Here is a 14,214-nt window from a genome sequence, read left to right as displayed (position 1 = left end):
TAAGAACTCTTCTTATATTCCTTTTGTTGCTGAATCTTAAGAGCTTGCTTCTTAGATTCAACGTTCCTCAATATTCTTTTCAGTTGTTTTCACAAACTGAGTGACTTATCCATGATTTTATCCTATCTTTGTTCAATCTGTATTGAACCAGTGAAGGATAATATCTGTAGTCATTGCTTGAAGAAGACAAAATCCAGCTTCTATTCTTAAGTCGACTTTCTTAGAGGCATCAGACCTCTCCATTTACGATATCTAGTCGTCGAATCGTTGTGCATGCATCCATATTATTAATCTCTACGAAAGAGGAAATTTTTATGGATGTTCACAAAAGACTTTCCGGATAATCACTTCCTGCTTTTATCCTCCTACGTTGAGGTAGCAGGGAACATTATGAATGGGATATTCTAAGATGTTTTCTTTGTTTCGAATTCGAGAGTGTTTCTCGAATTCTACTCCAATCAAAGAAATTACTTCCGTTTAATTTCTTTTCCAAGAATGTACGAAGGTTGGAAAATTATTTTTTAATAGTCATATATACAATACGTTAAAAGCAAAATCCTAAAACTTATTATCATAGCAAAAATACAGTTTTTTCCACATTATTCAATGAAACCCGTCCTCGGTTGAACAATGCGATTCCAAGATCCCATTTCTTCGAAGTTAAGCGTACTTGGGCACTATAATTAATCTCGTCGTCCTGGGTGAGTAACTCTTTACTGATCATACTCCTATGACTTTTGGTTGATGAATAACACGTTTATGTGTTAAATTCATTCTTTTACCTCGAAATCGAAAACCTTTTACTAACTCGTTGAGAATAACCATTTAGACGCGTAAACCTCTTCATAGGTCTACCTATGTTGTCCTGAGGTAAAAGATGACACTCTGCGTAGGCCGAAACTACCATCGATGAATAAGGCCGCAAAGGTGTCTTAATCCGGGTAGGCTTTACTCAAATTTTTTTTGCGTCTTTATCATGAATGCATTACTGTGAACTCTAACGTAACCGTTTATGACATAAAACGTAAATTAGTAAATATGCACGAGAATTAAATCAAGCTGATTTGATCCTAGTATGGCCCTAGCCTAAAGATCTAATCTTCATAAGTAGCTTCTTGTTTCGCCTTAGCTCGCATGGATCTCTGTTGTGCACTTCTTTCGTACTAAAAATAGACAACGATGTTAATTGTGAAATTGAGAGAAGTACCTTGTTTTCCCACAAGTACACGGTGTTTCGTTGTAATATATTCAAAGGCAAATCCGGGTATATCAAACCCAAGGGAGCTATGGCCAAGATGATGAGAAAGTGAACGTGATATGTTAGTATAATTACAACTATATTATATATATATACTTATATTAGGATACTTACTATTATATTTAATATATAAAGGGAGGAAATCTATACTATAAAACGATTAAATACGACATGGGTATTAATCATACTCCACTCGCAATATTACTTAGGCAGTATAACCGACCATTTACAATAACTATAGATAAAGAAATACAAAATTACAGTAAAGAAAAATTAATACGAGTGGGTAATTGTTATACTCCACTCTTAGATGTTAGTAAGTTAGTAGTCAGTAGGTTAGTAGTCCTTTAAATGGTCCAAGTCAATCTTTTTCTTTTGTCAATATTGCTTTGTAGTTCAGAGAAAAAGTCTTTCATATTCCTTAAAGGAGTGTGTAAAGAAGAGGGTGTTGAAGTACTAAGGATCACAAGCTAACTTGAGTCCAAAGGATTTTTTATATGTTTTTTTTAGTAACTTACTTATAATTAACAACTTCCAAAGAGAGATTTATCTTTCAATTTATAATTATGATGTGTGACTTGAGGGTATGAGGATTCTTCAACATGGCATGAAATAATTTTCTATCTCTTGGTATTTCAAATTGCATTTTCATAAACAAGTTAAAACAATCTAGTTTTCTTATTTTGAACAAACGATAAGTAACTAAAATCTCTAGTTTCAAAAGAAATAATACCTTAGAAATTTTCGTACCACATGGCTCATAAGATACATCAAAATAAGGTTGCTCCACCGCACACTTTGACGGGTGAAGAGTGTCAATCAACTTTTATTTTAATTACTTTGACGGGCGGAAATTCACTAAAAGAGATGTTAGTTAAATTTAGTCCAAAAGTGAGTTTGTGAAGTAAAAGATTTAGATGAAATGTATTTTCAAATGTTGTATAGAAAGTTGGTATGATGCACCATAAAACAACTTTTCTTACATGAAACTTTTAAAACCAAAACATGGAAAGACAAAACAATTGTAATAAAAATCTTTACTTAACAATGTGATTCCAAGAGTATGAAAACTATTTCTCCATAATGTTGTCACCCCACAACCTCAAGAAAGAAACTTAGTCTTCCATTAAATTGTAGAGTACTTCATTAATTTGATTCATCTTACAACAAACTAGAAAGTAGATAAAGAAAAAGAAACTTAGAAAGAACTACGATATATGATATTTTCTTCCAAACTTGTGTGTTTTACAAATGAGATGGAAGTGGCTATTTATAACCATTTTCCAACAACAAGTAGTAAATCCCATTTAATGCATCTACATCTTAATAGTGTTTAAATTAAATACTACTTGACTTGTTTCCTTTATCTAAGGATACATGTTTTTTACTAGTAAAATTACTTTTACTACTACATTATTTTTTACCAAGTTGATTAATCTTCACCATATCTTGTTTTTCCCACCAAATTAGTTGTAAAGTTATCACAACTATGTTATTTAAACTAAATCGCCACCATTTGTGATAATCTTCATTTGTTTATGATGAGTAATTTAATTCCCTTACTTTTTGGTGATACATTGCCTTCATCAAGTAGATTTTTGGTAGATTTAACACCTGAATGTGTCTTCCATTATTATCTGCAAAATATTTACAAAGCATTAAACAACTAACATGGACTAACATTAAGTATTTTTAGTTGTATTTTGTACACTTTTCAGTGTACAACTAAGACGCCCCGTACCCCATAAATAGGCACGAGCACGCCCAACAATTCATAGACAAATAAAAAATTCGGCAACATCTCCTCTGTAAATCGAACCGGTCGGACTTGTAAAACCTATCATGCAAACCATACATTCGCATACACAAACACAACAGAAGCTAAAATGAAACATAATTACTCTAACAAACTCTGGTTCAAAACCGAACCACCAGAACTCACTTAACTCATCCTGCACAAATTCATACATCCTTATACAACCTATGTGATACATATATATGTTATATGGTTCTCTGTGAAATAAAATATAACTTGAAGCTAAAGAAAACCAAAGTGAAAAGAGATAACACCAAAGTGGCACCCTGCCACAACCACTGCAATCTATCTGCTAATCCTGTCACTGCAGATGATTTTAACTAGGAACCTGCACACTAAGAACTGCTAGGGAGTCAGTAACTCACCGACACGAGTTAAACTGGTAGAAGAGTCCAAAACAACACTGCGATAAAACCTTTTCGCAAGTAAACATGCACACATATAAATATATATCAATCCTACTACTACCATACAATAGCAAACTTAACCGCCCACCCTTGGTATGCCTCTCAATTAACAGAGAGTTACCCAAAGAATTCTATAGTACTTTGGCTAGTACCGTCCCATATCGGCACTAACCAAGGTACTCAAATTCTCTCGAGAAAGTACCCCTAGGTAGGTAAGCCCCTCTCTCACTAGGAGACTCCACAGTCATTCAAAAGCTAACCTCGTGATAAATATTTACACATAGCTTAGCTAGATACGTTTTAGCTTCACCGAAGTCGAATAGTCGGGTCGTCCCTCCAGTATTCTTGTTGAGACGGAGAACATATTCTCATCGGTACCCGAGCATGCAACTATTTCTTCTGGTTATGGAAAAACATTTATTGTGTCAACAACCGAAATAATACTCTTTTCTTGTGAGAACATCCTTCACCCACAACCTCAGCAGATTCAAAACTCACACGTTACGCCCGCGACTGAGATAAGTTTTTTAAAACATTACTTATCTTACCACACATAGAAGTGGAACAACAAAGAGTCGTATCATAACATGCAGAGGGATCCTAATCACCAAACCAGTCGGGTGGTCAGAGGTGTACAACCCCTGAGCCTCGAGGGTAAGAACAAATATGCTTATAGTCTAATCGAGCGGTCAAAGGTAGCAAATCCCTGAGCCCCGAGAGTCCAACCTAAACGAGAATCCTGACCAGAGAGTGGAGCACTACAACTGCCAAGACCCTCATGACTCGTCTCAGTCCACTTGACCAATAATCACACACAGCATACGGAAGTCTTTATGTTTCAAAACATCGATTGTCATCAACCATTTCAAAACTATCAAAATGGAAGTCATTTGCGAGTAAACATCATCAAAACAACTCATCAATAATCACAATAAATGATACAAGCTTCATCGTAAAAAATTACTGAAATAGGCATAATCCACGTTATAAACCTTATCGAAATCAACGGTATAAATCATGCAGTATGATCATCTTTTCATCTACGTAAAGTGATGCATGCATATTTCCTAATCCTAGCATGAATCTAGCAGATAATATAAAAAAATAAGAGATCACCCCTACCTAGCGATTCAGGACTCCGTCCTCCTTCGCTTTGCCTCGAGCAATTCGCTCTACACTTGTTTCGGCTCTAACAAAGTCAAACAAAATAAACATAAATATTAGATATTCCAAAAAAAGATTTTGAAATATAATAAAGAATCAAGAGAACAAAAACCATAAAACACTTACCAAATCAAACTCACTTAACATCAGAAGAACCCATGCGTTACTCTTTTCTGTCTTAGATTCATTCCCGTCCCAATTCTAATCCGTTTCGATCATACCGTACATCTCTGGAAAGCTCATTCAATTCCTAACATCTTGTTACTGTTTGAACACCAATGAAAGAAGGAAGAGAAAAAAGAAGAGAAGAAATTTATTTATGTATATTGTTTCTATTCAGACATTACACTTCTTATATAGGATAGTTATATCCTTATTGAGAAAAATATATCTAGTAACAAATAATGTGGTGATATATTGGTGATTTGTGAGCAAGGATATCAAGAATATATGGTAATCAAGAATATACGATAATTAATCCATTCCCATATATTCTTGATTTTAGTAACAAATGTCAACAGTTACTTAGCGCCTCGGATAAGTTTAAAGTGTACGGTCCTCGAAATAGCAAAATACAAACAACAACAAACAGAATTTCCTAACAGTGTGCTGTCCACTATAACACCCATAACTCACTCATCCGAAATCCAAACGACACGTACCATACCAACTCGAAAAGATAACATCTCAAGCTACAACTTATCTCTCTGTAAAACTTTATCCGGACACCCAAACAATACAGAAACGCATCGCAACAGACCGCATTGTGCAGTCTCCTGAAATCGTCGTTCGGCCTATAGTCTAATCCCTATTAACTTCTCTAACATTCTTAAATTCCGCAATCCATTTAACTTATAGCTATCTCAACCTTATAATTACATTAATTATGAAAATACCCCAAATTTCATACACATAAACCCTAGATTCGAATTTATCTCAAACAATTGTAAATCTCACCTTGAATTCTTTGATGCTAGATAGATTACCCTTATGTTGTTTAGTTCTCCTCCTTAATTGATTAGTCCCTAACATGCAAGTATGAACAGCTCCATTAGAACTAATTCAACTCAAACCACCATGGATATCTAGAGGGAGAACCAAAATTCTTACGAAGTTGTCGGCAAAACCTAGCTTGATCACTTCTTAAAGTTAGAATTCGCCAAAAGCAAGTAATTCTCCTTTGAATTTCCACCAACTTCCTCTCCTTCATCGAATTTTCTCACCTACCCTAGACTCTCTCCAGCAAAAACCACGAACCATTAAGTCTGGTTTGGTTTATCCCATCAACCAGCCGAAATCCCAATTTAGTCCCTGACTTTGGTCTAATTGCACAACACCCCCTGATTTTGACCTGATAGCAGGATTAGTCCTATTTTGACCCGACCCAATTGTCAAATAGTCCTTCATCACACCTTATACATTATTTTATTTAAGCCGAAAACTTGGGATGTTACAACAACACACCCCCAAACTTACTTTTTGCTAGTCCTCAAGCAAAATAAAATAAGCTAACTCACTTTCGCAGGCATCGCGATTACACTTAGCATGTGTAGTAAGCTGTTAAACCACTAGGTTACCCAAGTGGAAGGGTTGTGTCTCGTGAGGGTTTGCAGTGAATATACTCACAAAATTCTAAATTTACATATATACATGAATGCGTTAGATGAAAAGATCTACCGATGAAGTCATGTTGGTTATTCAAAAATTAAAAAAAACTTAAAAAAAAAGTCGAACTTAATTCATAAAATTCATGCATGCAATTGTGGGACTACCTGGGTCTTTAAATTTTGCAACCACTTTCTGTTGAATTATTGAACTCACATTCTCGGTAAAAATGCTCTTTTGGGACATTAGTCCTCCTTTTTGTGGTGCATAAATCCTTCAAAAATTTGGCATAGGAAGGGATTTGTTCAATTGCATCTAAAAGTGGGGCGTTAATGCTTACTTCCTTGAGTACTTCTAGGATGTCCCTATCATGTGATGGTTTCTTTGATTGCTTAAGCCTTTGAGGGAATGGTGCTTTGGGGACACCCTGTTGTCCATTCCCAGCTTTTTGTGATGAAGCTGGTTGAGTAGGACTTGGATGGTTATTATTGGGAAGTTCAATTGGCATTTGGTGTTTCTGAGATCTAAGTGTAGTGATGGACTTCACTTCACTATACATTTCAGGTGGGGTAGAATTAGACACACTAACCTCATATTGACCTCCAGGATTTGGTAAAGGTTGACTTGGGAGTTTCCCTTTTTTCCGTTCACTTACTGATGTGGCAAGTTGACCTACCTGAGTCTATAATTTTTCTACGACTTGAGGGTTTTGCCTAGCACTTGCTTGAACTTCTTTTAACACCTGTCATGTAGTTTCCATAAATCTTTCTAGAGTGGTCTTTAGAGTTGATTTTTGTACTTGTGGTTGATTTGGAAATGATTGAGTTGGAAACGGTTGATGTTGGGGTATTGCTCTAAGATTCTGATATGGATTCGTACTAGAGTTTACATGACCTTGATTTGACTGATTTTGTGGATTTTGGTTTTGATACGATGGACCTCCACTACCACTGAGATTTTGATTATTTCTCCATGAAAAGTTTGGATGATCTCTCCAACCAGGGTTATAGGTATTGCTGTAAGGATTCGGTCTTTGATAGGTAGCCTGTAAAGCATGAACTTGCTCGATGAGAGCTTGGTCATCCATAAAAACATTTCAATCTTTGGAATCATGACTATATTGTGTTTGACCTTGGTCATTTTCGATTGAAATACCGAGCGATGTAGAGTTAAAGCTTCTATTTTTCGTAAGCTTCATCTAATAATTTATCCAAAAACATCCCTCCATGCATTGATTGAATCATATTTGTATGTGTGAAGTTCTTCCTTCGCCGGAACAAGACCTCGATGAGGGTTTCACCAAACCCTCCTCGAGGTTTCGTGGGTTTGTCGACCACAAAACATTTTGTGGTCGACAGGCCACCAACATTTCGTGGGAAGTCGGGCCACGAAATGGTTCGTGTTACGACTTCCCACGAAATGTTGGTGGTCTGTCGACCACGAAACCTCGAGGAGGGTTTCACCAAACCCTCCTCGAGGTCTTGTTATAGCGAAGGAAGTGCTTCCTTCGCCGGAACTTTGTATGAGAGAGAGAGAGGGGTCGAGGGAGAGAGAGATACCCTTAGAACTAAGAGAGAGAGAGAGATCGGTATTTAGGGTTAGGGTTTGTATTTTAAGGCTTAAGAGAGAGAGAGACAGAATAAAGAGACAAACTATAAGAGAGAGAGAGTGGGGAGAGGAGGAAGAAAATGGTGTGGTTGTGGCCAGAGATGGTGGTCGGAGTTGAAGATGATGAAGAAGAAGAGGAAGAAGCAATGTTTGATTTCCCTTTAAAATTTGTTTCCCCTAATTTTTTTTGAAAATTTCACATATTCCCTTTAAAATTTCACACCCCGAAAACTATTTTGCGTTCCCTAAAGCGCTGGCCATCAAAATCCCCATCTTAAATTTACCTCTAGATCTAGAAAAAGAAAAGATTAGCAATAAAAGAGAAATAAAAATCCCAACCCTATTATATAAAATAGATAGAGAGATTGAAAACTATATTAAAATCTAACCAGAACTTCTCTTTATATGATGAGTATGGGTATAGGAGAGAGAATTTTACAATGAAAAGTTAAGTACAAACTATATGATAAGAGGGGGTATATATAGGATGATGGGAGGTGGGGTGGTTAATGGTCTTGAGATGCTTATAGTCGACACCTCAAATCAGCCAAACCGCCCCAAAGCTTCACCCTCAAGTTTCTCTTACTTTTAGCTGAAGGAAAGAATTAATTGGACCTCCTACATAGAGCTTGCATTTAAGTGGTTGTATAAGAGACTACTCTCATTGGATAAGATAAGTGAGCAGGTACAATAATACTTAAAGATAAGTGAGCAGGTACAATAATACTTAGAGTCAGCCAGGTTCTAAAGGCAGCCAATGTATTCCCCATAGCCATGTGGGCATCCATCTTTATCCTATAGGCAACCACATATACATAACACTCCCCCTTGGATGACCACCACTTGAAATAATTGCCTCATTGAAACCTTATCAGCAAAAACCCAGTGGGATAAAAATCTGATGAAGGAAAAAATAGTACAATAGCAGATATTCTGAGTGGAACTGGATAAGCAAAAAAAACGGTCTCGTTAAAACCTTGTCAGAAAAATCCATTGGGACAAAAACTGAACGAAGAAAAAGAGTACAGAGCGTAGATATCCAGTACTAGTGGTGCAGAAGCCTCCATATGATAATCGGCTCCCCTGATGAGTATCATATAGACTAATGTAGTCTTACATCGTCAGACCATTTACACGTTGCATACCGATGCCTTCTACTAGTTTTCTGAACGTTGTAGTAGGCAAAGACTTGGTGAACAAGTCAGCATAATTCTCACATGATTGAATCTTCTGAATATCAATCTCATTATTCTTCTGGAGATGGTGTAAGTGAAACAACTTTGGGGAGATATGCTTAGTTCTATCGCCTTTTATGTAGTCTTCTTTGATCTGAGCGATGCATGCCGAATTATCTTCGTGAATAACTGTGTGGGAATTTTTGATAGAGACAAGACCACTTAAGATTCTAATTAAGTCTGTCAATGGATACCCGAATATTTGACATCCGATTCGTATTCGAATTCGATTTTTGAGTTCGAATCCGAAATTTCGGATATCGGATTCGGTTATTTTGTATCGGATAGTTACTTATCGGATACGGATGTAGATACACTGTTATCCGATCCGATAATTATCCCTATCCGATAAGTATTATATAAAATTATATAAATATAAATTTTATTATTAATAATATATAGATGGACGGCCGAGATTCAGATTTAGATAGTATGGTTGACAATCCTTAATCCTTATGACTTAACCCAAGACCATCTGTTGATGTTCGTCTCTCATTCTCTCTCGACAACTCTCGTGAAGAATTGAAGAAGTGGGAGACTGAAAGAATTTGCAAAAGGCAAACCCTAAGTCCTCTCTATCTAACTTTCTCTCTCTCTGTCTAACTTTCTCTCTCTTTAACTCTCTTTCTCTCTCTAAATGCTAGGGTTTCTGAGATGCTCGTTGAAGTCTTACGAAGGGAAGAGGGAAACTGGTGAATCTGGTTTGGAGAAGAGGGGAATAAGAAGACCTGTACCTTAGGTAAGTTTGGTTCTCATAAAAGGATTGATTTAGTGATTTAGTAATAGGGTATTAATTATTAAAGGATTGATTCAAATTTCTATAAAAGGACTGATTCCTCAAATCCACTGGCACAAGCTTTGTTAATCCTTGTGAGTCAATAATTACTTAATGTGCACCTCATACTTTTGAAGATCAATATTATAGTCAGTTCTTTTGGGATATGCTTGGCCTTTCATGTTCAACGTTAAATCAGATGCACCATCTTTAGGATAAACATAAACATTGAGTTGTTTGTTACTATGAATTATGATTAACGATAATATGTTTGAATATTTTCGTTTGAATGCAGGACGAGGATTTAAATACAGTGTCATGAGTGTTTAGAAGTTAAAGATGCTTACATTCAAATTATTCCAAATGTTCTTTTTTTCTTCATTTAACATCACAAATTTACAATGACAAGGCTGAGGTGATTGGTGATTATAAGGCCGAAGACAACTCTTGTTATGCTTTCATTGGTGAGTTGACCCTACTTTTGATTTCGAGCATTGTTTTAGTTTAGTGGAAGTAAACAGAACGGCTAATCACTTCACCCCATAGATTCTCGAGCATGTTTTTTATACTTGTGTAGATTTTCCAGAAGTTTCCATATGTATAGTTTTATGATGGGTTATTTCCCTAATGGCCCCCTACTTTGTGACCAGCTTCCCGCCTGGCCCCCTACTTTACGAGAAATACCCATATGGCCCCCTATTTCCGTTAACTTTAACTTTCCGTCACTCTCTCTCCTCCATCTCTTTTTCTCTCTCTGCCATGTCACGCCACATCATCTGTTACGCCACTTCATCACCTTCTCCGGCAAGGTCGCCGGCCGGAAATTTGGCCAGTCGACGACCTTGCCGGAGAAGGTGATGAAGTGGCGTAACAGATGATGTGGCGTGACATGGCAGAGAGAGAAAAAGAGATGGAGGAGAGAGAGTGACGGAAAGTTAAAGTTAACGGAAATAGGGGGCCATATGGGTATTTCTCGTAAAGTAGGGGGTCAGGCGGGAAGCTGGTCACAAAGTAGGGGGCCATTAGGGAAATAACCCTTTTATGATTCTTAGACATTAAATGTTGCTCAGTAAACCATATATGCGTATCCCTTTTGAGTTTTGACTTATAATTGCACATGTGGTTTCGACTTTGGACTTTAGCGCTTTATCTTCTTAGTTAATGTGAGTTTCTTTTCATAGGCAAGTAATATCATATGTATAGTTTTATTTTAACAATTCACCATGTCCTTAATGCTATTATGCTAATATTTGTACATAATTGTTTAAGTGTGTACTATATATATTTTAGAATCATTGTTATACTATATATGGATTGCTTTTACACTCACAATATGAAGATAGTTTCTATGTAGTTAAAAGAATATGATATGGCTAATTTGCATTATTTGCAGGTTAAGAACTTTACCTCTACATAATGCCACAACCTACAACAAGTGTTTCGACTTCGACTACTTGTCCTTCAGTGACATCTCAGCCAATAACCGATATCAATGAGACAAACATAGATAACCCTCCAATGCAGGAAGAACATGGAGCTACAGAACAAGGCCCCGAATGCAAAAAAAGAAAACAACGGTCAACAGTGTGGCTATAATTTGAGCAAAAAACAGTAGATGGCAAGACTAGAGCTACATGCAGTCACTGTAAGAGATCATTTAATGCCTTATGTAGACAAGGAACAACTCATCTTAAAAATCATTTGAATACTTGTAAGAGGAGGCCTATGAATCATGCTGACCAATCAGTTTTGACTTCTCTCAAGAGTAATGATAAATCCTCAAAGGTCGTAACTTGGAAATTTGATGAGTCAGAAAGTCGGAAAATTACCAGTCAAATGATTGCTAAGCTTGATTGTGCTTTTAATATGGTTGAATATGCTTATTTTAGAAAGTTAATTAGATCTTACCATCCGACAACCAAGTTTTATTCGAGAAATACTATTCGAGGTGATATGCTGAAAATATACTATGAGATGAAAGTTGAGTTACAATGTGAGTTAGATTCAATATCTTTGCGGGTTAGTCTCTTGACTGATTTATGGACAGTTGAACATCAAAACAAAGGTTATTGTTGTCTAACTTGCCACTACATTGACGATGAGTGGAAATTGCATAAGAAGGTCATTGCTTAAGTAATGGTGCCGTCTCCACATACAAGTGAAGTTCTAACTGAAGTTATCAAGTCTTTGGCATTATCATGGAATATTGATAACATATTATTTTCAATCTCAGTTGATAATGCAACTAGTAATGATGTAATGATAAAAAATCTTAAACTATGGCTAAATGGAAAGAAATCGTTACTTCTTGATGTCGAGATGTTTCATATGCGTTGTAGTGCACATATATTAAATCTTATTGTACAGGATGGATTGCGAGTCATAGAAGATTTTCTTAGAAAGATTCGAGAAAGTGTTAACTATATAAATGCTTCTCAAAGTAGACTCGAAAAGTTTGAAAATGCATTGGCTCAAACAAGATTGGTTGAAAAGGGAGTTGAAAGAGATGTTCCTACTAGGTGGAATTCAACTTACTTGATGCTTAAGAGTGCCATTGCAGTGCGCGAGGCATTCAAGCGTTTAACAGAGTTGGATCTAAGATATAAATGTTTCCCTAATTTGGATGAATGGAAAAAAGCAGAAGTTGTTTGTGAAGGGTTGAAAATATTTTACGAGGAAATAATAAAGTTTTCAGGTGTTAAGTATCCAACTGCAAATTTGTATTTTAAAAATGTTTTTGAAGTAAACAAAGAGATTCTTCGTTGGGAATTAAGTGAGCATTCATACCTTCGTGACATGGCAATGCAAATGAGAGAAAATTTTTATAAATATTAGAGCGAGTGTAGCTTAATGATGAGCATCGGTATGGTGTTTGATCCAAGATACAAGGCAAAATATGTAGAATTTGTTTTTAAGAAGCTTTATCGTACCAATGTTGACATTAAGTTCAACATGTTTCTTCAATCTTTGAGAAATGTTTATTCTACATATGAAAATCCACAATCTTCTTCTGACAGTTTTTTCATAAATTCATCAGAAAGTATTTCAAGGTCCCCTCTCGATCTGGTATCTGACCAATTAAGTAAAGGGAATGATGGAGAATTCGATGAATTTTTAAAGGAAGAAGATACTAGTTTAGAAATTACAAAATCAGAGTTGGATAGATACTTGGAAGAAAAGTTGTTTCCAAAAGGAAATGATGATTGGAGTTTCGATGTATTACGTTGGTGGAGAAATTGTGGTGTTCAGTATCCTACACTTAATAAGATGGCTCGAGATTTCTTGGCGGTTTCAGTATCCACGGTAGCATCAGAATCTGCTTTCAGTTGTGGCTGCAGGATACTCACAGAATATAGATCTTCATTAGCTCCCGAAGTAGTCGAAGCCTTGAGTTGTTTAAAAGATTGGCTACCATCTTTAGTAGGTAATACGTTATATTAATCTTCTATTAGTTAACGCCATTTAATGATTTGTTTGTTTCTTTAATTATTTCTTTTTCTTTTTTCAGATTTTGAGTTTGAACAGGACAATAGGAATGAGCAATCAAGTGCTACTTGATTTTGTAATGCAGCTGAATTATATGTTGGGTACATGTTATACTTTTTCTTTTTCAGATTTTGAGTTTATTTTCTTTTTCTTTTTCTTTTTCAGCTTGTCGAATTTGGTTATAGCATTTGTTACAACTGTTAAGAAATTTATCTTGGAGTACATGTTCTTTTGACTTATCTTGGAGTCACTTTTGTTATATAGCATTTGTTAAACTGTTAAGAAGTTTAATTCTCCAAAGGGGAAAAGACGTATATTGGTGAGTTTTTCTATCTCTTAAATTTGATTCTTCAAACTTGGGTTTGCATTTCAATGGTTTTTAGGGTTTATATATAAGATAGAAACACAAAACTTTGAATTTTGATTCTTCTTTTCATTCAGTAACAAAATGGTTTCTTTCCTATTTGTTTGCGAAGACAAGTTTATGAGGAAAATAATTGGGGACTTTTTTTTGCAGGTGAACAAAAATGCTTTGTTATGCACATCAACAGATGAGCATATGCCAAAGGTAAGATAGCTTTATGTCTAACATGAAACTTCAAATCGTCGTTTAGTAATCCACATTTCTTTTGCTTGAGAAAGACAACATTATGATCTGGTATTAACATCTTTAGACTCTAGTAGGATTCGACTAAAGTTTTGAATATAAGGACAACAACCAGAGTTTGAATATAATGACGTCTATGTATCAAAGTACGATGTCATTTTCTCGTTCTCTTCCACATTAAGAGTGTATACGATTAAAGTGACCAGTACCCAAATGCTCAAATGCATATTTACTTTGACTTATCTTCTCTACA

The 14,214-nt window shown here is 35.8% G+C and overlaps 1 protein-coding gene and 1 long non-coding RNA gene across 4 annotated transcripts; one reads left to right on the top strand and one right to left on the bottom strand.

Moving 5' to 3' along the window:
• Positions 1–2,459: 2,459 nt before the first annotated feature.
• On the bottom strand, positions 2,460–8,312 carry LOC147547807 (uncharacterized). 3 transcript variants are annotated; one of them, XR_015238674.1, is made up of 5 exons: positions 5,756–8,312; positions 5,603–5,670; positions 4,772–4,909; positions 4,604–4,670; positions 2,460–2,895 (listed from the first exon to the last, which is right to left on the bottom strand). It is a non-coding gene; the product is annotated as an uncharacterized LOC147547807 (long non-coding RNA). The 3 variants fall into 3 exon arrangements; XR_015238673.1 differs by having other exon boundaries at positions 5,603–7,601; XR_015238675.1 differs by lacking the exon at positions 2,460–2,895 and adding an exon at positions 3,141–3,416 and having other exon boundaries at positions 5,603–7,602.
• Positions 8,313–12,004: 3,692 nt separating this feature from the next.
• Positions 12,005–12,703, top strand: LOC147547806 (zinc finger BED domain-containing protein RICESLEEPER 2-like). Its single transcript, XM_086667955.1, has one exon. It carries the CDS (start codon positions 12,005–12,007, stop codon positions 12,701–12,703), a length of 699 nt encoding a protein of 232 aa, XP_086524081.1.
• Positions 12,704–14,214: the final 1,511 nt, after the last annotated feature.

Source organism: Eschscholzia californica, unplaced genomic scaffold, assembly GCF_041429995.1.
Source record: "Eschscholzia californica isolate CP2 unplaced genomic scaffold, dmEscCali1.0.p SCAF_3, whole genome shotgun sequence".
In the NCBI taxonomy this organism is placed as follows: Eukaryota; Viridiplantae; Streptophyta; class Magnoliopsida; order Ranunculales; family Papaveraceae; genus Eschscholzia; species Eschscholzia californica.
This window is presented reverse-complemented; position numbering and strand designations above follow the sequence as displayed.

Coding starts and splice junctions, on each gene's coding strand:
- LOC147547806 (XM_086667955.1), top strand. CDS start 12,005: ATGGTGCCGTCTCCACATACAAGTGAAGTTCTAACTGAAGTTATCAAG.